Source organism: Drosophila bipectinata, chromosome XR (assembly GCF_030179905.1).
Source record: "Drosophila bipectinata strain 14024-0381.07 chromosome XR, DbipHiC1v2, whole genome shotgun sequence".
Taxonomy (NCBI): Eukaryota; Metazoa; Arthropoda; class Insecta; order Diptera; family Drosophilidae; genus Drosophila; species Drosophila bipectinata.
Window position 1 is genome coordinate 20,514,988 of NC_091735.1, and position 24,336 is coordinate 20,539,323.

At 37.7% G+C, this 24,336-nt stretch overlaps 3 protein-coding genes and 1 pseudogene across 3 annotated transcripts; 1 reads left to right on the forward strand and 3 right to left on the reverse strand.

The window, feature by feature from the left end:
- Nucleotides 1–5,006: 5,006 nt before the first annotated feature.
- Nucleotides 5,007–6,019, reverse strand: LOC108132450 (calcium-binding protein P). The gene has a single exon (XM_017251884.3). It carries the CDS (start codon nucleotides 6,017–6,019, stop codon nucleotides 5,015–5,017), a length of 1,005 nt encoding a protein of 334 aa, XP_017107373.2. The 3' UTR covers nucleotides 5,007–5,014.
- Nucleotides 6,020–8,196: 2,177 nt separating this feature from the next.
- LOC108132467 (cuticle protein 16.5) lies at nucleotides 8,197–9,109 on the reverse strand. The gene is made up of 2 exons (XM_017251901.3): nucleotides 9,005–9,109; nucleotides 8,197–8,851 (listed from the first exon to the last, which is right to left on the reverse strand). The coding sequence occupies exons 1-2, from the start codon at nucleotides 9,005–9,007 to the stop codon at nucleotides 8,225–8,227; spliced, it is 630 nt and encodes a 209-aa protein (XP_017107390.2). The 5' UTR covers nucleotides 9,008–9,109; the 3' UTR covers nucleotides 8,197–8,224.
- A 3,676-nt stretch (nucleotides 9,110–12,785) lies between these two features.
- LOC108132461 (mucin-4) lies at nucleotides 12,786–18,547 on the reverse strand. The gene is made up of 3 exons (XM_070276522.1): nucleotides 18,527–18,547; nucleotides 14,739–15,242; nucleotides 12,786–14,582 (listed from the first exon to the last, which is right to left on the reverse strand). Exons 1-3 carry the CDS (start codon nucleotides 18,545–18,547, stop codon nucleotides 12,825–12,827), a joined length of 2,283 nt encoding a protein of 760 aa, XP_070132623.1. The 3' UTR covers nucleotides 12,786–12,824.
- A 1,222-nt stretch (nucleotides 18,548–19,769) lies between these two features.
- Nucleotides 19,770–21,030, forward strand: LOC108132449 (pre-mRNA-processing factor 19 pseudogene; annotated as a pseudogene).
- Nucleotides 21,031–24,336: the final 3,306 nt, after the last annotated feature.

Here is a 24,336-nt window from a genome sequence, read left to right on the forward strand (position 1 = left end):
GGCGAGGGAATGCTAATGCAGAGGGCCAACAATGAAATCATGCAAAACACATCTCATTTCGGTGCGGATTATCAAATGGCCAGCTGCTGAAAGCCAAAAGACACGACTCTCCAACAAAAATCGGAGACAAAACAAACAAAACACAAATTTCCCGCAACATCTGCTGTGTTTTACACATCAATTTTTAATATGAATTTTAAATTTTCCTTTTTTTTAATTAGCATTTTTTTTAATCGCACAGCTCATCGGCTCATTTGTGGGTATGTATGCATTTGTTTATGGCATTTGGATTAAATAATATTCTGAAATAAAATACATTTTTTATTCTGCGCTTCAAATGTTGTTTTATTAAAATAAAATCTATGTATTATATTTTTAATAAATTATCAACTAAATGAATATTGTTAAATGACGATAATATTCAATCAAAGTAAGTGGAGCTTTAAATTTAAAATTTTACTAAAATTATTGTACTATATTTCTTTATTAAACTAATAAATAATTAAATAAAACCAAAAAAAAAAAAATTTTCGTATAATTTCTACTTTTAATTCAAAACATTTAAACTATTTCTTTAAACTGTTTTTTTTAAATAACTCATTTGATAAATTTAGTTATTTTTTTAACTTTGAAACGTATTTTTCAAATTTGAAAAACAATTATATTTTGTAATACTGTAAGAGAAAAACAAGTATTTGTGTTAGGGAATCAGACCTCTCTAAACCACAATTTGCCCAAAAGAAGGTTTATTTCAAACTACATATCGTCGCGTTTCCGCGAAAATATCGTATATCACGTCTTATCGAAATTGAGATTAATTATATATGTATTTAATATGTTACTATATTATTATTATTATTAAAATATTTTTGTCCCAAAGCAACGAAATATTTTACCTTAAAGCGCTATAGTTTCAGAAAAATTCAAGATCTGATTATATTGTTGCCTTTACGGATCTAAAGAACTTTTGTCAAATAAAGGTTTAACGCTAAATTCCACTCGAAATGTACATTAGACTGCGCTTGTAATCGATAACAGTATAATTTAGGTGGACTTCTAGTTGCGTTAAGGTAAACTAATTAACTTATTTTCAACAATTTTATAGCTTTTATCTCTACCATTAATATACTATTAATAGTATTATATAATATTTTTCTCCAAGTGTGTCATGACAACCTTAAAACAAATTCCATTGGGTGTGCAAAAAGTGTGTAAATATTTGTCAAAGCTGGTTGCATGAATTGTGTCCATTTGGCCAATTGACACCTTGGCCGAAAGTGCAATGACTTGTGCTCCCATTTGAGACACAACTATGAAATATCACTACAAATTCTCAAAAGTTTAAAAATACAAAATATGTTTAACTTTCCCCCACACCTGTGGCGTCGACTGCCGTTTAAGATGAAACTTATGGCCAAGATGGTTATCGGAGCGATTTCCCAACGGCCAAGGCAGTGGCAGACATGTGTCCAACCTTCAGACACTTTCAATGGGCCATATTTTATGGTCAATCAAGGGCCACCGATTGTTTGGCTTTACTTGGACTCCGGCTCGTCTCAATATGGTTATTAATTTCCCAATTTATGCATGCATTTTGTAGGCGTGTGTCGAAGATTATGATAAGCACTATTATAGGCTTATAACCGATACAGACTCGGATAATGCGCGGATTTTGCAGAGGCCACAGCCAGAGCCAGAGCACAACAAAGTCAATAGATACCACGCGCCTCTAAACAATGCCCCAAAAACTAAACCCAGAAAATAGTGACAAATTGAAAACAAGGTTCGCACAAAAGAAAATGTCAAGTTGAGGGCCTCCGACAACCGGCGGGCACTGTGTTGGCTTAATTATGACTAATTATTCTGCGAACAGCCCCAATCCATCCGGACATCTGTCTGTTGGTCACTTGGCCATTTTGGCCACCTTTCGTCTTTTTCTGGCACCTCTGCATGAATATTCAAGCTTTGGCCACAAAATGTAAAGTTGCAACAAAACCATAAATTCAATTAGATGTGCCTAGGCACTGCGAAAAATTTATATTTAATTATTTGCGGGGGTTTTGGAATTGTGAATGTTATCAATATATTGTTGAGACAAGAAAGCGGCTATCGACTAAAAACCTTTGTCAACTTTGGTAACTTTGTCAAAAAAAAAAAGAAATCTTGAAATATTCTGAAGAAGTAACTTAATTGCATTTTAAAAAAAAACTTAATAAATTTACTTTTTTACTTGGTGGGAATTTTTTTATTAAAAAAATATAACAACTCAAAAAACCTCTTTTTTCTTTTTCTTATTCATAAGATCTTATATCTTGAAACCCAAATAAAATTCTGAAAAAGCCAAAGAATTCTCAAAACATTAAAAAACATAATTAAAACTATTTTAGCCCAATAATTTTGTTTTTTTTTTTATATGAAAAGCAATATTTTCGTTAAAAATAATCTTAAATAAAAGGTTTTATTCCATTACCTTTAATTGATGAGTTTCTTTATTTCATTTTTTAAAGCTTTTCCCATATAATTCAGAAATAAAAGTAGATAGAGTGATAAAAATCATATTTTGAACCACAATATTGCCGACAAAATCTTGAATTTTGACCAAATATTTTTTTTGCAGTGTCGTGGAAACTGATAGCCCGAAATGATTTGCATAAAGCCAAAAAAGTAGCAAAAGGTTAAAAGCTGAAAAACGATCTGTGAAAGACTTAAGCCCCCAAAAAGACCCAAAAGACTGGCAGAAAGTGAAGAATCGCATCTGGAAGTGAGTGGGTGACCCTCTGGGGGTCTCTGGGAATTTATGTAACTCCCAAGATTATGCATCTTGCCAAAAGAAAAACTTGAAAACAATCAAATAGCTAACAAGATCTCCCCAAGATCTTCCCTTTTGCAGATGCTTGAAAACCCATAAAAAACATGTCATAAAAGCTTTTAAATGTGTTTACCGAAAGCAAACAATAAATAATTCAGTGGAGACATAAAAACTAAAAGATGAATAGAAATCAATTCGGACAAGTTGTGGGACTCAACTAGTCATACATATGTACATACATATATCTATAAAGTTTTTTTTTGTTACAATTTCGATTGTCTATTTGGAAATGAAATGCCCATACATGATTTTTGAATAGATCTGGATATAATCTATGGAAAAATACCCCATGCTTATCCCTAAAAAGAAGAGATATAATAGTTAATATTACCATAAATGTTCTTTTTTTTTTTAAGAAACACCTTTGACGTCATACATTTTTTTTTTTTGCATAAAAAAATAGTAAGGCTAGACATGGTTATGGTTTTTTTGTTGGTTTATTTGCATAGGTCTTTTTGGGTTTCGTCAAGCAACTTTTATGTTTTCTTACCTGGTATATTCTATAAATATTATATTTGCAGAGGTATTCTTTTCATTGAAAAACCTTGCAAGATTGGAAAGCCCTTTAATATTGTTGGATAAAAAGTATCAGATTAGTTCAATAGTTCCGATAAAAAAATATAGTCTTTATAATTTCAAAATGCTGAAATTCTTAAAAAAAAGGTTTTTAATGAAATAAATCTAGGGTTTCTAAATTAAAGGTATAGGAAATATTTTATCGGTAAAGTCTTTTAGTTGTATTGAACTATTTTTATACCCTTGCAGAGGGTATTATAATTTTCTCCAAAAGTGAGCAACGCAGTGAAGGAGACATCTTCGACCATATAAAGAATATATATTCTTGATCAGGATCACCTCCTGAGTTGATATGAGCATGTCCGTCTGTCCGTCTGTCTGTTTCTACGCAAACTAGTCTCTCAGTTTTCAAGCTATCGACTTGAAACTTTGCACACACCCTTCTTTCCTTTGCACGCAGTATATAAGTCGGAACGGCCGGGATCGGCCGACTATATCCTATAGCTGCCATATAACTGATTGATTGGAAATGGTATAACTTTTGTGTATTCAGAGTTAGGGAGTTAAAATTTTACACGAGAGCTATTTTTGGCAAAATAATACAACGTGTCGAATTTCATAAGGATCGGCCGACTATATCCTATAGCTGCCATATAACTGAACGATTGGAAATGGTTTTTGGTAGAAATACCAACTTCGGTATTTTTGGAGATAGAAGTTTGGGTTTTTTTTAGATTTTTTATTATAATAATAAATATGATAATATATAATATTATCATATTCTCATCAGGATCGGCCAACAATATCCGATGTTTGCGATATAAATATATCCGGTTTTAACTGCAAGGGTATATCAACTTCGGCTCCGCCCGAAGATAGCTTTTCCTTCTTGTTGTTATAAACATCATTTCTTTAAGTCGATTATTTCGATATAATATTTACAAAAAACCAAGATACAACTTCCTTTTAAAGATAAAGTATTTCAAAGATAACTCCACAAAGAACTATGATTTTAAATGTTTAATAAATAATATGTTGAATAAATATAAAAAAAAAAGTTTTTTTTTGTAGATTATAGTCCTTTGCCAGAACGACAAGTCTTCAGTATGAAATTAGGTTTTTTGATAAACCAAAATCTTTTCAAACTAAAAGTTGAATAACCCTTTAAGTCTAAATCTCTTATTTATGCTTTTCTGAAATTACAAACCCAAATGCTGGGCCGAAAAAGTCGATCAGCGTGTTTGGCCAAGATATTAATCGCCTTGCTCTGACTTTTTGCAGACAATTTGATAATTTATGAAGCCGACTGTCCGGCCGTAAGCCAACGTGAATGATATATGCATAAAACATACATTTATACAAGTCCGGCCGTATATGTGTATCAATCCGGGCGATAGACTGTCATCATTTACGATGACGGTTTGATTAGCATAAAGACAAGCACTTTGTCTGTCTGTCTGCGACTTTATGGCCCAAAACCACGAACCAAAACGCTAAAAAAAACAACTAAAGCCAAAAACTAGCGAATAAATAACAAATTAAAACACAAACACAAAAAAAAAACGGAAAGATACGAAAAGAAAAGAAATGATTGATAATTTATAGTGAACATGTCGTCGACGCATCGCATCATTTGGCTTTTTGGTAGACATAGCCACCATTGGTGGCATAGATGGTATCTGCTCCGGACTTGGGATCGTCGGCCGCCACACTAGACTCCACGGGCTTGGGGGCTTCCTCGTCCTTTTGCGGCTCGTCGGAGTAACCGGGCGGGGCTGATCCGCCAAAGCCGGGTGGGAACTGTTGTCCGGGACCGATAGGTCCTCCAAATCCTGCAGGGACATTGAAACCAGGTTGGAAGCTTCCGGGGGCATTGGTCACAGGCAGGCCTTGATTGTAAAGGAATTCTGGTGGTGGAAAGGCGGTTCCTTGTCCGGGGAAGGGTGCTCCTTGCCCCGGGAACGGTGCTCCTTGTCCGGGGAAAGGTACTCCCTGTCCGGGGAAGGGTACTCCTTGAGGAAACGCAGCTCCTTGTCCTGGAAAAACGGCTCCCTGTCCTGGGAAAGCCGCTCCTTGTGCTGGGAAAGGCACTCCCTGTCCAGGAAAAGCTCCTCCCTGTCCTGCGAAAGGAACTCCTTGGGGAGGAAAGCCTGCTCCTTGAGGAGGAAAGCCTGCTCCTTGACCAGGATAAGCGCCTACTGGTCCGGGAAAAGCTCCTCCCTGACCGGGAAAACCAGCTCCCTCGGGGGCTCCGAATGAACCAATTCCTGGCTGCTGAATGGCGGCATTTGTGGGCAAACCACCGGCGACTCCATTGGGATAGGCAGAAGGGACCGCGCCAGGACCTGGTACTAATCCCGGACCTGGTTCGCCACCGCCAAAGCCAAAGAATGGCGGATAGATCGGCAGCGGGAAGTTGGGCGGTTGGGCCGCAGAAGGCGGAAGATTGACACCCGTTGGAATGGCATAGCCCGGTGGCAATGGTAGTCCAGTCGAGGGATAAAATCCAGAAGATGGGTCCTGCTGCTCCTTTGGCGGCTCTCCGCCCTCACCCTCGCCCTGAGCAAGGTGCCTCACGTCGCCGTGGGTGGCCAGGGGACAGGCGATCAAGACTAGAACGATCCACAACTGCATCTGGAAAGAGTATGCGGCCAGGGGCCTTGGGTCCGGCGCTTATAAGACACCCGTATTACATAAAGCACGGCCGGATCATTTCGCATTTCATTTCACTTTCCCATTTGGCGAACAAACGGAAATTGCTTTGCATCATCATCATCATCTCGATCGTGGCGATCAACAGCACAAAGCACGGTTCCATAAATAGACATGAATCCAAGCCACAGATCCAAAACTGAACTATAAAAATTAATTAAGCGCTCAATTTTACATAAATCGAATGCCCACCAGTTTTGCATAAAGCTGCGATAAAAGAAATTGAGAGAAATGACCAAAGAAATTGTTTATTTTGAGCTTTTGGTGCCGGTAAAAAATAAAATATAATACATACTTTTTGCAAACCTCATCTTAAACTTGCAAGCTTGCATTTTTGCATAAAAGTGTTGGCTAGTGGATTTTAATACTAAAGCTTAACAATAAACTAATGAAAAAATTATTTAATATATGAGAAACCATAACAAATCGATTTTAAAACTCGCTAGCTTTCATTATAGAGTTCAAGTCTTTGTAAATTAATGAAAACACAAAAGCTGTTTTAAAAGAAGAAGCTGAAAAATATTTATTTAAATAAAATATCAAGCTTAAAATAATTTGGCAGTTTAATCAAAAATGTAGATATGTAACAAACTCCTTAAAAATATTCAACATAGAATACTACTACTTACCAGTGTTGAAAAATCAATAAAAAAGCAAAAGCTTTAAGGAGCAAAGCCACAGCAAAACATAAGCTTTTATGCAAATACAAGTTTTATAAAAAGGTTTTAAAATCAACCACTAAACTCTTGAGAGCTTGAAAGCTTAAGAAAAGCTTTATTCCGTTTAAAATTAGTCAAAGGTTTAAGTTATAGCTTTTTTGTTTTAAATAAAATTAAACTATTTGGAAAAAAACAATCTGTCAAGATGCTTTATTTAATATTTATTTTATTGTCTTTTTAAGAATAAGTCTTTGAAACTTATTTTTCTCGACAGTTTCATTGTTAATGCAGCTCTAGAACATATTTCATTGTTTTTTGTTTAGTTTCTGAGAACAAAAGAATATAAATTCTGAATTTGGAAAATATATTCATAGTTTGAAACAGGAATTCATGAATTATATGCAGATTCTTTGCACACTTTTGGATTAGTAATACGTCAGATAAGTTTACATGCTTCAAACCCACAACCAGTTTCGCTTTCAAATGATTTTGTTTTTTAATTTGATTCCATTAAGCCATTAAGACGATCATTATCAGGAAATTATTTAAATATTTTGTAGGCTTTGTTATTTTGTTTAAATTTTTATTACATGCGTAAGGGCTTATGGGTGATACGATTAGTTTCAGAAGCAATAAATAATGTTTAATAGTCAGTAGGCAATTTTTTATAGATTTTAGTATGTTGTTTTTTAGTATACTTTGAACCTTCGAATACTTTATGTACTGATTACTTATGAATTTGGTAATATATTTAATTTGTGTAAAGGTTAGTTATATATTTTAATTTAAATGTTTGGTTATAATTTAAAACTCCCAATTTGGTATTATTTTATTGATTATTTCCATAAGTTGCAATAACTTAAATAGACTAGTTTGGGTATAGTTTTTGGGTATAATTTCTTGTATTTCTTATAGACCGCATATTCAACGGATTTCTGAATATATCTATGATCTTATATAATCTATCTTAGTAAGAGTTATAAGGATAGTATTTTCCTGATCTGATATAAGGAATATCCCTTTGTTCTGCAACCTGCCTGTTCTGTTACTGCTTTCTAGTCTTATAAAGGAACTATTCCATCAGTTCCAAATATAATTTACTTACTATACATACATATGTAGGTGTTATTTTCATTTTTAAAATCAAGTCGAAAAAGGATTTTGATATGATATGACAAGAATTATTATATTATTTAGTTTTTAAAAACTATTTGAAATTAACTTTGTGTTTTTCAAATGTCGTTTTTTTCTTTCCAGTTCCAAGAGTTTATAAGAGCTTTACACTATATATATTGTATAGATGGTCATTTTGGTAATCCCCCCTTTTTAAAAACTTGTTATTTTCGTTGTTAAATTATGGTTTTATTGAATTTCGTTGACAACATTTTACAAAAGATGTTTTTTTAAAAAAAAAGTGAATTTGTGGCAGTATTTATTTACACTGGATCAGTATTTGGGTGCAGGCCTCTTACTTCCTGTAGACGTAGCCGCCGTTGGAGGCGTACTGGGTTCCCACATCGACGGCGGGAGCCGAGTAGCTGACGGAGGGAGCCGAGTAGCTGACGGAAGGAGCGGAGTAGCTCTGCTGGACAGCGGGGGCGGAGTAGCTCACCGAGGGAGCGGAGTAGGTCTGCTGGACAGCCGGGGCGGAGTAGCTGACGGAGGGAGCAGAGTAGCTGACGGAAGGAGCAGAGTAGCTCACGGAAGGAGCAGAGTAGCTGACGGAGGGAGCAGAGTAGCTCACGGCGGGAGCAGCTGGAGCAGAGTAGCTAACCGAGGGAGCGGAGTAGGTCTTCTGGACGACGGGAGCGGAGTAGGTCTGCTGGACGGGGGGAAGGTACTCGTTGCTGGGGGCGGAGTAGCTGACCGAGGGGGCAGAGTAGCTCACGGAAGGAGCAGCCGGGGCGGAGTAGCTCACCGAGGGAGCAGAGTAGGTCTGCTGGACAGCCGGGGCCGAGTAGGTCTGCTGGATGGCCGGGGCCGAGTAGGTGTTCTGGACGGGGGGCAGGTACTCGTTGCTAGGGGGCAGGTACTTGCTCAGGTGGCTGACATCGGCGGCCGCGCAGGCGAACAGGGCGAACACAATCAGGAATTTCTGCAATTAAGGACAACACTTCACATTAGCACACTGTTTGCAAGATCACTTGAATATTTTCAAAAAAAATTCTAAAAAAAAGAAAAGGTTTTCAAAACCTAATATAGATTTTTTAAAATATTTTTCAAAGTGCGTCTTTGATCCTTCACTGACCATTTTGGTTATTGTTTGTGGTTTTGAGCGACTGGGCTGGATGAGCTTGAGGCTGCGACTGATGCCGGTCCCTAGAGCGGGCTTTCAATTTATAGCCCCGCCAGCCGGCTTTAAAGAAAAGCCCCCCGGCTTTGGCTCAAAAAGCGGTTTCAAACTGCAGCAGTTGAAAAATGGAAAAAAAAACAAACGAAAAAAATCATTAATAAATAAATAAAGCAGAAGAAGCGGCCGGTGTGGTCGCAATAAATTCAACAACGCCTTGTGGCTGGCTGGTGGTGACAAAATGTTTTAAGAGCTAAATTTTCCATAAAAAAACTAGAGATGTCTTTAGGAGACTAAAAATGTAAATCAAATATTTTTGATTGTAAAAATAAAATTAAAATGTATATAAAAAATTATATGTTACATTTATGTTATTTTTTCCATGTTTTAAGCTTAAACTACCTTTTTTAAGCGTAGCATTTAAAAAATTAAGCTTCAATATAACTTCAATATAACTCTAAAGTCTTGAAACTAAATAAGTCAGGTTTTCGATAAACTTAATAAAATATTTAAAAACTGAAAAATAAAGTTTAATATTAAAAAAAACATTAGAAGTAACTACAAAATAAGTTACTACATTTTATAGGCGTTTTAACATTTAAAAAATTTTAAAAATTTATATATCTTACTGGTTTTCTACTAAAGAAAGGTTGGAAGGCTTACAAATTTAAAAAAGCAAATATTTTGCAAACTAGAAGAACGTTTCGGAAGAAAAAACTAACTAGTTTTCTATTAAAATAAATTTCAAATTTTTAAATTTTAGATGTAAATTTTGCAAAGCTTACAATTTGATATAAAAATTGAATGAAAAACAATTTTATTTTTAAAAGTAATGAAAACGTATTTTTATTAGTTTTCTGTTAAAAATGTATTTCTTAAATTTTTTAAAAAAGTTATCTTCTAAAAGACAAAATTTAAAAAGAAGTCAAGAATACCCTGCCAACCTTAATAATACAATTTCTACTTTACAATATTTTTATTAGGCTTCCATTTAAATTTAAAAACTACAAAGTAGCACCACAAAAGGCCAAAACCACATTTCTGCCTAATTAAAAACCAAACTCTTAATTCCCGCCTAATTAAGCTTGTGCAAATTATTTTATTACATTTTCACGACCGAAATCGTTAAACATGTATGATATTCCTCTCATTTTGGCAAAAAAATCTCCAAAATAGCAACACTAGTACACTTAAGGCGGGAGTTACAACAAAAATAGTGTATACAGCAAACGGAAAATCACATCAAAATTAAATTCAACATAAACCGAATGAAATCGCAAAGTCAAACGGGTTTCTTGTCTCATTTACAAAAATTATATATACGCATACAAAAGTATATATTTTTTTTAGACCCAAAACTCAACGGGTTTTCTGCGGATGGTCGGGTGAACTACTTTGGGACACCTTTTTTTTGGGGGGTTTTGTTTGCGGGGGTCTTCAATCAGGCTTATTTAGTGAAGAGGGTTTCCAGCTAATTAACATTCAATTTAACACATTATAATAGGAGGCTCAGTTTTTGTTTCATTTGTCTTGCGGCTGTCGTGGCGCTTAACCGCAGTCCATGGGCCAAAAGATACACCGAGGCCGTGTCGGAGAAGTCAGATTGATGGGCTCCGGTTGCCCCGAGAATGTCTTGGGTTCACTTTCTAAAAAGCCATAAAGCCATCGGCTGAGAAGAAGACTCGCCTGGCCGGGAACTGGCCTTGAGAACCGATCCGAAACGCCTAGAGAGTTACGACTCCCAGAGCGGGCTTTACATAATAAGTAACAGCTAAATGGTCCGGACTCTGGATCCGGTCGCTCAGATCAACTTTTACTGCCACATGCTGCTGTTTCTGCTGTGGCTTTTGTCGCATCACTTGTCCGTGAACTTGAAATGCAATCCAGCCTGAAAGGTTTGTGCACTGAGAGAAGCGCAAAGTATCAGGTTGGGATTTCAACCAACAAAAATTATGGCTCTTAATATCAGAGCTTTGGAATCTTGCTTTTGATATGAAAGATGTCTTTAGAAACTCTTATATTAGAAAGAGTATTGATATCAGGTACTTGTTAAGATTTAAATGTTTATAAATATTCAGTTTATTATAAGGTTATGAAAGAAAACGTATGAAACTTAATATAGAAATCTAATATTAAAGAAACTAAATAGTACAATATAAGATAATAAGGAAAGGAAACTTACCTTAAAAATTTTTTTTTTAATCTCTTATAACTTCATAAAAGTAATCATACCCGGTATACATTAAACATTTTATTAAATTTCTATATTCTTATGAACATTTATTTTTAAGAAGTTTATTTCTTTAGAAAACCGGAAATCTAACATCTAATAGTAAATCTCTTAACTAAGGAACTAATTATGTATTAGGTATTAAAATATATATAAATATTAGGTATTAAAATTATCTTTTTGGAAAGAGTTTCTATTTGAATCTCTTAAAAAAGTACTTATACCTGGTATGTGTTGCTTATTTTTTTATGATGTTGTTTTTGTTAGAAGTTGGTTGAGGAAAACAGAAATTGGGTTGCTACATAAATATTAAATCTATTAATAAAGAAACTCTGTATTAAGGTACACGATTGCTTTCCTTTTGAAATTCCTTTAAATTTCTTGTAAATTCTTATTAAAGTACTCATACTCGGTACTCATTGAGTCTAATATTAAAAAAACTACTCTTTTCATAAGATGTTGATTTTCAAAAAGTGTTTTAAAAACTCAAAACTTAAAAATACAATTATTTTGAAACAAAACCCATAATTGCTAATTTAACCTACTTTTTCTAGCAGTGTAGTGTGGGAAGATGTTCCACAAGCCAACAACAAGTTGATGCAACCTGTGGCACTTTCAGGGCTGAGGTTGCAACACTTAAAGTTCAACATTAAGTATTCTGAGAACTGAAATCGGGAAACTTTTTTTGAATCATTATGAAGAGAAAGGTTTTTCTTTAAGGGGTTATATACAGTTGTGATATATGAAAAAATCGGTTTTTTTTTATTGCATATTCTTTAAGTATATTTTATTGGGAATACTCTCACAAAAATTCATAACGATCGGAGCATTAGAACCGAAGCTGTAGCTATTTATAGCGCACTATCTGCATATAAATCTTGAACAAACTTGAAACTTTAAACGCGATTATCTCAGAATCTTCTTTTTGGGAAATTACCTTTGCGGTGGACACGATTACTAAAAAACTACTAATCCGATCAACACCAAATTTTGACCACTTATTTATTATGATATTAGCTAGTCCGTGAACGAGGGATTTTCAATTTTTTTGAAAACTCCTTTTTTAAAGCACAAAAAACGAAAATCTTATACGTTGAAAAAGTACATTTTTTGTTAAAAACGTCGCCATTTTTTTTTAAATCAAAATTTTTAAAAATCCCTCGTTCACGGACTAAACAATACAATATACTAACTAAACTTTTTTGAATTTTGGATTTTGGATGAACCGTTTTCGAGAAATCTTGTCCACCGCAAGACACCATCGAAAAAAGACGATCCGGGAATTCGGCTATAGCATTTTTGTTATGTAATATTTTTTTATGAAAAAATTTAATTAAGTACCCAGAAACATGTACTAAACAACGTCGGTAAAACATTTTTCATAAATATTTTCTATGGTGTCAAAAAAAAATCGATAAAAATCCATATTTTTGCGCGGTACAACTGTATATAACCCCTTAAAGACCAACATAAATTAAGAAAACACTAAAAATTAAAAAAAAAGGGGTATTAATATTTATTAGACTCTTCGGCTGGGACAGACTTATATTAGTAGACGTAACCACCATTGGCGGCGTACTGAGTGCCCTGGCTGGTCTTCACAAGATGGGCCGGGGTGATGGTGTCGCGTCCAATCGCCACGGGCACATGGGTCTCCGGGTTGAACTCCTCAATGCCGTTGGAGACGGGCTCCTCGTACAGATGAGCAGGAGTGATGGTGTTGGCTCCAATGGCCGCCGGAGCCTGGAGCTGCTTGCTGATGGCGGATACCACCTGGCCCTTGACGTAGGCGGGGATCAGACTGGGCTGGGGGGCTGCCTGGACGAAGGAGGAGCTCTTCACCACGGTGGAGGACTTCAGGTGGGCGGGAGTGTATTGAGCGGGCTGGTAGGAGCTGGAATCTCCTCCAGGAATGACCTCAGCAGCTTGAGAGGCTTCATAAGCCACAGAAGAGGACTTGAGATGGGCAGGAGTGTACTGAGCGGGCTGATAGGAACTAGAATCTCCTCCAGGAACGACGACCTGTTGCTGCTCCTGGATGTACTTGTAGTGAGCCTCTTGATCGGCCTGGGGAATGAACTTCTCCGGGGTGTAAGCGTCGGCTCCGATGGCGGCAGGAACTGGAGCAGTGGTATCAGCACCGATGGCAGCTGGAACTGAAGTCTTCAGATGAGCGGGAGTGTATTCAGCGGGCTGGTAGGAGCTGGAATCGCCACCAGGAACAACCTCAGCAGCTTGAGCGGCTCCATAAGCCACAGAGGAGGACTTGAGATGAGCAGGAGTGTATTCAGCGGGCTGGTAGGAGCTGGAGTCTCCTCCAGGAACGACAGTCTGCTGCTGCTGCTCTTGGACGTACTTGTAGTGAGCCTGACGATCCGCTTCCGGGATGAACTGCTCGGGAGTGTATGAGTCAGCTCCGATGGCGGCAGGAACCGGAGCAGTGGTATCAGCACCGATGGCAGCTGGAACGGAAGTCTTCAAGTGGGCGGGAGTGTACTCAGCTGGCTGGTAAGAGCTGGAGTCTCCTCCGGGAACGACGACCTGCTGCTGCTCCTGGATGTACTTGTAGTGAGCCTCTTGATCGGCTTGGGGAATGAACTTCTCCGGGGTGTAAGTGTCGGCTCCAATGGCAGCAGGAACAGGAGCAGTGGTATCAGCACCGATGGCAGCTGGAACAGAAGCCTTCAGATGGGCAGGAGTGTATTCAGCGGGCTGGTAGGAACTAGAGTCTCCACCAGGAACGACCTCAGCAGTCTTCAGGTGGGCGGGAGTGTATTCAGCTGGCTGGTAAGAGCTGGAGTCTCCTCCGGGAACGACGACCCGCTGCTGCTCCTGGATGAACTTGTAGTGAGCCTCTTGGTCGGCCTGGGGAATGAACTTCTCCGGGGTGTAAGTGTCGGCTCCAATGGCAGCAGGAACCGGAGCAGCGGTATCAGCACCGATGGCAGCTGGAACGGAAGTCTTCAGATGCGCAGGAGTGTACTCTGCTGGCTGGTAAGAGCTGGAATCTCCACCAGGAACAACTTCAGCAGCTTCGGAAGCTCCAGAGACCACAGAAGCCTTTAGATGAGCTGGTGTGTATTCAGCGGGCTGGTACGAGCTCGAGTCGCTTCCAGGAACCACTTCGGAAGCATCAGATGATCCATAAGCCACAGAGGAGGACTTGAGATGAGCGGGAGTGTATTCAGCCGGCTGGTAGGAGCTAGAATCTCCACCAGGAACAACCTCAGCGGCCTTCAGATGAGCAGGAGTGTATTCAGCAGGCTGGTAGGATGAAGAATCGCCGCCAGGAACAACTTCGGAAGCCTGAGAGGCTCCAGAAGCTCCATAAGCCACAGAGGAGGACTTGAGATGGGCAGGAGTGTACTCAGCGGGCTGGTAGGAGCTAGAATCTCCACCAGGAATAACCTCAGCAGACTCAGCAGATCCAGACGCTGCAGAAGCTCCATAGGCCACCGAAGCCTTCAGATGGGCAGGAGTGTACTCAGCGGGCTGGTAGGAACTAGAATCTCCACCAGGAACAACCTCAGCGGCCTTCAGATGGGCAGGAGTGTATTCAGCAGGCTGGTAGGATGAAGAATCGCCGCCAGGAACAACTTCGGAGGCTTGAGAGGATCCAGAAGCTCCATAAGCCACAGAGGTGGACTTGAGATGGCCGGGAGTGTATTCAGCGGGCTGGTAAGAGCTGGAATCTCCACCAGGAACTACCTCAGCAGCCTCAGCAGATCCAGAAGCCGCAGAAGCTCCATAGGCCACCGAAGCCTTGAGATGGGCAGGAGTGTACTCAGCGGGCTGATAAGAACTCGAGTCGCCTCCGGGAACCACGGAACCCGAGGAGTACGACGATGATGATGAGGAGGAGGAGGTCGAGAAGCCGTAGCCACCGTCGGCGGACTGGCCTAGCTTGAGGTGACTGACATCGGCGGCAACCAGGCCCACAAAGGCCACAGCAATGAGGAAGATTTTCTGAAAGACGGGAATTGGAGGAAATTGGGCCAATTAGAATTCCATTAAAGGGCGTAGGCGTCACTGGGGGCCGCGGTACATCCCCCTAGAACCGAAACTCACCATGTTTGTGCCAAATCTGTTGGTCCACTGAGGGGTGTTTCAGGTTTTTATACCCACAAAAGTATAATGGGCCTATGCTAATTGGAGGTTTGTTTTGATCTTCCACCTATTTGGTTCCTATACCATTTCCTCCAACCTTTCTGCCTGTTTTTCTATGCTTCTCCCCAAATGGATGGGGTTTCGCGGGGAAGGGAGGTGCCAGATGGAGAATTTGCATAGACAACATAACAAAAGCAGCGATCTTATCGACTTGATTAGAACCCGAGTCGGGTTGGAGCGCCTTGGCCTTTTTGGCAATTAAACTGTCGTTTGGTTGGTACACTTGGAGATATTTTGGTTAATGTTGTCTAAGATTTGAGGGTCTTTGTACAAAAAAAAGTTGATGGACTAGAAGTTTATAGTAGTAAAATAAAATATTACCTTAGAGGCCTAGATTGGAGACTATATGATACCCGGTACACATTCATTTATATGTTTTTAGAATGAAATATCTAGTTTCGAAGTTCTTTTAATGGTTTCAAGATGATATTTTGAGAGATAATAGGAGTTGTTTTTAAGATTAATATAAAATATGAGAGTAATTATATTCTTATTCCCTTTTAGAGAATCTAGATTTTGGACTATCCGATATCCGGTACACATTCAGTTTTATTCTTCCATGTATGGCTTCAAGATAATCTATAAGAGACTGCTTTACTTGGTACCTGGTACTCTTTCAATTTATTAAAAAAATGATATATGAACTTTTAAACTTTAATATGAGAATTAAAATGATGTATTGAAAGAAAAGATAGCTTAAGGTCTACCCGAAGAGCTATATGATATCCGGTACTTACTTCAGTTTTTAACGAAGGGGTTAGAAAATGATCTATTTGAAGAGACTACATAGGTTTAGGAAAAAAATACACAGAGGCTAGTTAAGAGACTATATGTTACCTCTATGATACCCGGTACATATTCACATTAATTGAATGAATGAAGTAACAATATATAAAATGCAATTAATGGCTCTAAAATTATCTATTTAAAAAGATCTATTAAAATGTAACTTTAAAGTTTTAAATTTTTACAAGTCTAAAAAACTAAGACAGGTTATAACTTTTTTTGTCAGTGTTTTCGCCATCCTCCCGATGAAACGCTAAATGGAGTCACTGATTAGCGCCTGGCAAGTTCAGGCCCCTGGTGTCATAATCGGCTCCAGAAACCAGTTTTATCTCATCTTGGCCAAGTTTTGGCCAGATCTGCCAGCGAGTCTACTAATTGGGCTTCAAGATGGATCAATCGACGGATTCTCCATCAAAACACATATATTTTGTTCAGCTACTGCTTTAGCTTCTAAAACTTTCCGGTTGCTCTGCACAAAGGTTAGTGGTTAAATCAAAATTAACGCATGTTTTATATTCAATATTGATTCGGTTTGCCAATTTAGAGTTTCACAAACTTTATATAAAGTTGCAGAAAATATTTTATGGATATTAACTAGCGCATAACTAATCGTTTAACCAATTTTATGGCCGTCACTTGTTTAAATTAGTTTAAATTAATGAATAAGCTTGGATTTTCATAATGTGGATAGCATTTTGCATTTCACATAAAAGAGTATTTAACGGCCGTTGAGTTTTAAAATATTTGAATAGAATCTGATCTAGCATAATTAACGATCATTGAACTGCACCTTTGAAACTCGTTTTAGCCAAAATTTAATATTTGTTTATTGATTTGTTTTGTCGCCAAAAAAGTGGCCAATAGATGGATTGTCAATGGAGCTAAGTTGGCTTAATTGTTTGAAAAATGATCATAAAAATCGTTTGCAGAATTATTAATGGTCGTGGAATTGAAATGTTGATCATTTGTGTCAGGTTTTGGGTTTAATTATTTGAAGAAATGCTTATCATGTAGGCTAAAATTTCCATAAATAGAAATGACCAAGTTCTAGATCTTTCTCTTTTAGTTTTTTTCCCTTCTTAATTTTGCAAATTAATTCAAAATATTTATTTTTAAAAAGACCTTGTTTTGACGGCGCCAGACTATGTTCCCGATATTCCCAGTGACGTCAGGCCCCACTATCTCATGAATATTAAGGGGTTGTATCTTTAGGGGCGAATATATATTTTTAGACCCTCAGCATTCGGATGCAAATTGGCAAAAATTCGTCTGGCCAAGTTGGCAGAGTCTGATTCACACATCAAAGAAGAGAAAACTAGTTTTAGGCCTGAGACGATGTCTGTTTTTGATTCGCCGTTTTAATTATGAAAATTTATGCTTTGAGTTCTGTAATTAAAAAAGAACACAATATAAAATATATAGCCGCCATATACGGATTTTTTTCCTTAAAATATATTCATTTATTTTATGTAAAAATCAAAATCAACATCAAATGCCAACAAAAATCAGGTTGGACCACAAAAGATTTATAATCATGGTTAGATCAAAGAATCCATATACGAGAATATAATTTTATTTGTTTTCGTTCTTTCTCTCTTTGTGGCGAAACAATAGATCAAGTTTGTACAATCGCCTCCATACTCACTATAGTATATACAAAAACATTTATTGATATTGATTGTGCATTTGGGGGACAAACTTGTTGGTGACTTAATAGAGGTGTGGGCTCGATGGCAGATAATCTTCAGGCCCTCAATTATACTTGTCTTTAAAGACAGGCACGGAAAGAAATTTTTAAAGAAAACAAAAGGGTATAAATAAAAGGGTATTTTTTCAGAAATTTAAAACTACTTTTGTCAATGTTGGCTTACATTTCTTCTGACGACATCTTCTAACGACTGAAGTCTTGTTTTGAATTTTAAAGGTAAAAGAATAAGTAGATATTTAAAATAATTGATGTAAAACAAAGGAAGAATATATTGAAAGGTACTGGAAAAGGTAGAAAAGATAAACATAAATGCACCAATCGAAATCAACAAGCCATCTTCACTAATCGAAAATAATGATCGGTTATAATCGAAAGTATATAAAAAATATATCAAACAAAACATAGAAATTAAAAAATAATCAATATAAACGACATATAGAATAAAAAAAAGAATACAAAAAAAAGATTAAATCTAATTTATTATATTAAGATTGAATTAAATCTAAGAATGCGCTTTAAAGATGCCAAACAAAATAATCGAAAATATACCATACGCAAATAATCCGATTACTTTAATACGAATAGGTACGTGGTAAGGCTGGACCGACATCCTAACCCTGAGGCCATCAATCTTCTGGACAACAGCTACACCACCCACTGGACCTCTGCCACTCGGGCGAACGGGACTGAGCTGCAGTTGTAAAACTAACAAGGCCCACTAAAGGGCCCGACAATAATTATCTTGAATTCTATCGCTAAGGTCTACTGTTAAAATTAGTTTCCTAGGATAAGCAAACATTGTACTACTCAATATCTCATTAAGTTAAGGTCCCATTATACAATTTAATTATTGTCCATAACTTCGGACAGATTTTAAATATAACTATTGATTGATTGATAAAAAAAAAAAAAAACAAGAAAGGAAAGCTAACTTCGGGCGGAGCCGAAGTTTATATACCCTTGCAGCTAAAACCGGATATATATCGCAAACATCGGATATAGTTGGCCGATCCTTATGAGAATATGATAATATAACCCAATTTATTATAATACAAAAACCAAACCTAAAAATGTCCCAAACTTCTATCTTCAAAAACACAAAAGTTGGGTCATTTCCGATCGTTCAGTTATATGGCAGCTATAGGATATAGTCGGCCGATCCTTTTGAAATTTGGTAGGTTGGATCAACTGGCCAAAAATATAATCTGTATTAAGTTTCAGCTTTCTATCTTCAAAAACACGAAAGTTGGGTCATTTCCGATCGTTCAGTTATATGGCAGCTATAGGATATAGTCAGCCGATCCTTATGAAATTTGGCATAACGTAATGTTTTGCCAAAAATAGCTCTCATGTCAAATTTGAACTCTCTAACTCTAAAAACACAAAAGTTATACCATTTCCGATCAATCAGTTATATGGCAGCTATAGGATATAGTCGGCCGATCCGGGCCGTTCCGACTTATATACTGCGTGCAAAGGAAAGAAGGGTGTGTGCAAAGTTTCAAGACGATAGCTTCAAAACTGAGAGACTAGTTCGCGTAGAAACGGACAGACAGACAGACGGACAGACAGACGGACAGACGGACAGACGGACAGACGGACAGACGGACATGCTCATATCAACTCAGGAGGTGATCCTGATCAAGAATATATATACTTTATAGGGTCGGAGATGTCTCCTTCACTGCGTTGCACACTTTTGGACAAAATTATAATACCCTCTGCAAGGGTATAAAAAAAAAAACTTTAATACGAATATATTAAAATAGTCGTCAAAATATCAAAATAAAAGTTGCCGACAATTTTGCGCTTGTTTCGGGAAAAACGTGTAAAACATTTATATTACTATAACTAAAATACGTGCCAGCCGACAGAAACTCATACAGCTATGGCTTTGGTCTGCGCACTGACAAACGAAGTCCCAGAGACGCCAGTGGTGTCTCCGTACTCGGGAGCCGTCTTTGAAAAGAGAGTGATCGAAAAGTATCTGCTTGAGAATGGTTGCGATCCCATAAGCGGCAAAGAGCTGAAGCCGGAGGAGCTGATTGAGATCAAGACGCCGGCGGTGGTCAAGCCAAAGCCGCCAAGCGCCACCAGTATACCGGCTTCTCTAAAATCCATGCAGGACGAGTGGGATGCGCTGATGATCCACTCGTTCACACAACGCCAGCAGCTGCAAACGACGAGGCAGGAGCTGTCGCACGCCCTGTTTCCTCACAACGGCCTCGCATCCCGGACTGCACTCGGCTTCGGTTCCCGGTATCCTGGCTCTCGACATTAATAGTGCGGATCACAGCAAGATTCTGACTGGCGGAAACGACAAGATCGCCACTGTATTCAACAAGGACACGGAGCAGGTGGTAACCATCCTCAAGGGACACACCAAGAAGATCACCAAAGTCATCTACCACCCTAACGAGGACACCGTCATCACAGGATCGCCCGACATGAACATTCGCATCTGGCACGTGCCTACCTCGCAGACACAACTGCTTTTGAGATGCCACGATGGACCCATAACGGGACTCTCTCTGCATCCTACTGGGGACTACTTGCTGTCCATCTCTTCGGACAAACACTGGGCTTTCTCTGACATCCGTACTGGTCGCCTGCTCACCAAAGTAATCGATACAGCCGAGGTTGGCTTAACGACAGCTCAGTTCCATCCCGATGGTTTGATTTTTGGCACCGGCACCATCGATTCTCAGGTCAAAATCTGGGATCTGAAGGAACAAAGCAACGTGGCCAACTTCCCCGGCCATACTGGTCCCATTTCGGCCATCTCCTTTTCAGAAAACGGTTACTATCTGGCCACTGCTGCGGAGGATGCTTGTGTGAAGCTGTGGGATCTGCGGAAGCTGAAGAACTTCAAGACAATCCAATTGGACGATCGCTACGAAGTCATGGATCTGTGCTTTGATCAGAGCGGCACCTATTTGGCTATTGCTGGCACTGATGTCAGAACGGGCGTAAGATTTGGAAAGCATGCCCAGTATCTCGCCTCCACCAGCATGGACCGCACCTTGAAACTGTACGCCATCGAATAAGCAATTCAGAATCCAAAAATTTAGTTTATAAGACAATAAAACTTTGTATCCCATTTTCTCGTAAACTTTGTGTATCTTATGGAACAAATCTGGCAGAGAAATAAACCTGACCCCCCTCAAAAGAATCAAAATTAAATCAAAAACAAATCGCAGTAAAATATCGGATGTAAATAAAGAACATATCGAAAAGTATCTTAAACACCCAGAAAAAAGATCGAAAGTAAAATCTTAAGAAATACATATTTTTCGTCGCTTTTAAATAAGTATATTTTTTTTTTTGGCAACTGCTGTACTCCACCCTGATAGAGTTTCGTCTTCTTCGGTAGCTTCCTAAATATTTGTCTTGTCCAGCGGCCTGGCCTGTGTGCCGCCGACAAATATATATTTTCGTGGGGTTTTGGCCTCTGGGTCCCCGGCAGCGACCATAAAACAATTGCGGAACAACAAGCGACAAACGCGGCAAATTGTTTGGCCCCCGAGCCGCAACGAAACTTGGACAGATGGAGCAGCATGGCCGCCTTTTTCACATGCATGTTGGCCACACATATTTGTCATGTATGTAGCTCTGTACGAGATGGATGTCCATAGGATCGTTATGAGTAAAAACGATGCTCAAATAAGACGGCCACCGTGAGCTCTTAAATAACGTTTGCCAAATTGCATTTTTGTTTAACGTTTTGCAAAAAGCCACCGCCTGCCTGCAAGCTGTTGGGCAATTTCTTGAGATGCGGGTGCTGTTCAACTTAAATTAGAATTTTGAATCATGCTAGTATTTCCGTTTATACAAATCGAAAATTCATCACTTGGGTGTGAGAAATTCTGTCTAATTGATTGCTAAACCAGTTTGTTTTTATTTGATTTTTATTCGCAAAATAAATGAGTGAATGAAACACGCGGTAAGAACTCTAGATTGTGTGTATTGTTTGTCATTATTGGCATATGTATTCCCATCACTTAACTCAACCCAACTAACTAGTTGCTGGCATGGCAAATATATGCTCGGCTCTCAATGTTAGATCGGCATGAATGCATCATTCTACATATTTGTTCCGTAAACTCCCCAAAAGCAAACAAAGTTTCATGGCTTGACAGGCGTGTAGTAGACTCTATGAGAATCGCATAGAACGGCGCTTGTTTTATGCTGTTCGATAGTTTTTTGTTTTTCGAAACTGGAAAAATCAGTATTGGTATTAATTGATAGGGCAAATATTGAAAAATCGAAAGGGGACTTTTATTTTCCATGAGACTTTGTTGTTAATTCGTCAAAAACGAAAATGAAGATCAATGGAGGCGAAGGTTTCTTGTGCAGAGCATGTACTTGTTTGATTACTTGGCAGAAATTTTGGTTTCAATTCGGGTCGGAGGCCCTGACCTTCTCTACGGCCAAAACGTGTCTGAGACGAAATGAAATTAAATTTAATCATTGTTTTACGGTCATAATCCGCGAAAGTGAAGGGCAATCGAAGGAAGTCAGTCAGTCGGGCAGTCAGTCAGGCAGACGTCTGCTGCGATCAACAATTGGGTTTTTTTTTTGTTTTTGGATGTTGGAGGTGGTAGCTTAACGACTAAAGTTGGGTAATTAAAAAAACTGTATTAAAACACTGAAAACAAATGGGACAAGGAGAGCAAATGGGTTTTTTGGTTGAAAAGGAAAGTATTTATTTGAAAGATTCTGATGGAAGAACAATAGCCACAGATATGTTCTTTCGAAAACAAAGCATCCACTCTGTCTTGCTTTGAAAATTTTCTTTCGATTGTAGCATAATAAAGCCATCTGGTTTTCAAACCCAATGACATCTTCACATCAATTTCCAGGCCCAAAACTAGTTTGATTAACTCTGGGGCATCGCGTAATTTGCTCGTCAATTACAAAATCAAGTTTCTGCAAACACTTGAGCCACAATATCTACACTGGTGTACTGTGTGTCAGTTGTGGTCGAGTAGTATTGGCATAATTAGTGACATTTTTGCTGTCATCGTTGCTTGTGCGGCGAAATGTCATTCAATTTGTCAAATGATTTTACGATCGGTGATCGAATCACCAATCACTGATCACCGGGAAGTGATTGGCAGCTATGGGAAATTGAATCCGATCAAGATTCTCATTCCCGAGCCATAACTAAACGACTTAAATGGCAGTTCTGCTCTTAATGAGATTGCTTCTTTAATAAATTATGTAAATATTCGCTTGGTCTATTGATTTGCCGATTTGGTAAAAAGGGGGTTTCTTTTTTATTTCGATTTCCGTTTTGGAAGCTTATTTCAAGAATGAAATACTTGAGTATTTTTTAAAATAAATATAACCCATATAGCGTATTCCCTCTTCACTATTTTTCTCTAATACTTTTTTGTCTCATATTTTTGTTCACACTTGTGTGTTTACACACTTCCAACTTTTTTCTTGTTGGTCTTTTTTTTAAGGTACTTATTATTATGATTTATGACCATGTCTTGGTTGGTCAAATTTTGTTCAGGGGATTCCCATTGACGTAACCTCGACGGGCCAAGCTTAGACCCCCATGTTCTTGTCTGCGATTAACATAATTTTGTCATAATTATATAATTTTTGGCTGCCTTAAGATGGTTATCGATTTGTGTAAATTTTATAAAAAAAAACCATTTTGGGTGTTGTGGTTCTCGGAAAACCATTTTTGGTTCTTGGCTGATTTGAATAATTGATTATAATGGTTTCTGATGAGGTTGGGGTCATTAAGGGGAGAAGCTTTTTTTTTTAAATAAAGAAAAGCTTGTAGAAAAATAAAGGCTTAATTTAATTTAGAATATGAAAAAAATTCAATTAATAAGAATGCATTTATTTATTTTATTAGATTTTGTATTTGGTGGCATTTCCGATGGCAACCCCATTTCATAGTTAGTTTTTATTTTAAATTTTTTTAAAAAATGGTTTTTGTGTAGGTTTTCTTACATTTTATTTATTTTATATAATAAATTAAATTAAGCCTTTATTTTTCTACAAGCTTTTCTTTATTTAAAAAAAAAAGCTTCTCCCCTTAATGATGATATATTTCACTATAAACATCTACATAGGTATGTATTTTCAAGAAGAGAATATCCGCCCACTTGAATGTGAATATTTACTTAGTATAGTTGGAGAAGAAAGATAAGATATAATGTATTTAAGGGTAAGGTATTAAATTTTTTTTTTGTCATTTTTTTTTTATTTTTTAAATTGAATGCATAATATTTGAAGAATATTGTGTCAAAATTTCAAGTCAATTAAAGCAAAATTGACGATGTTATTAGTTATTGACGAAGTTGCTTGCAAACGTTTTACACTGGATTTTTTTGTGTTTAAAACTTTAAGCGTTTTTCCCACAACTCACGTTTTCAA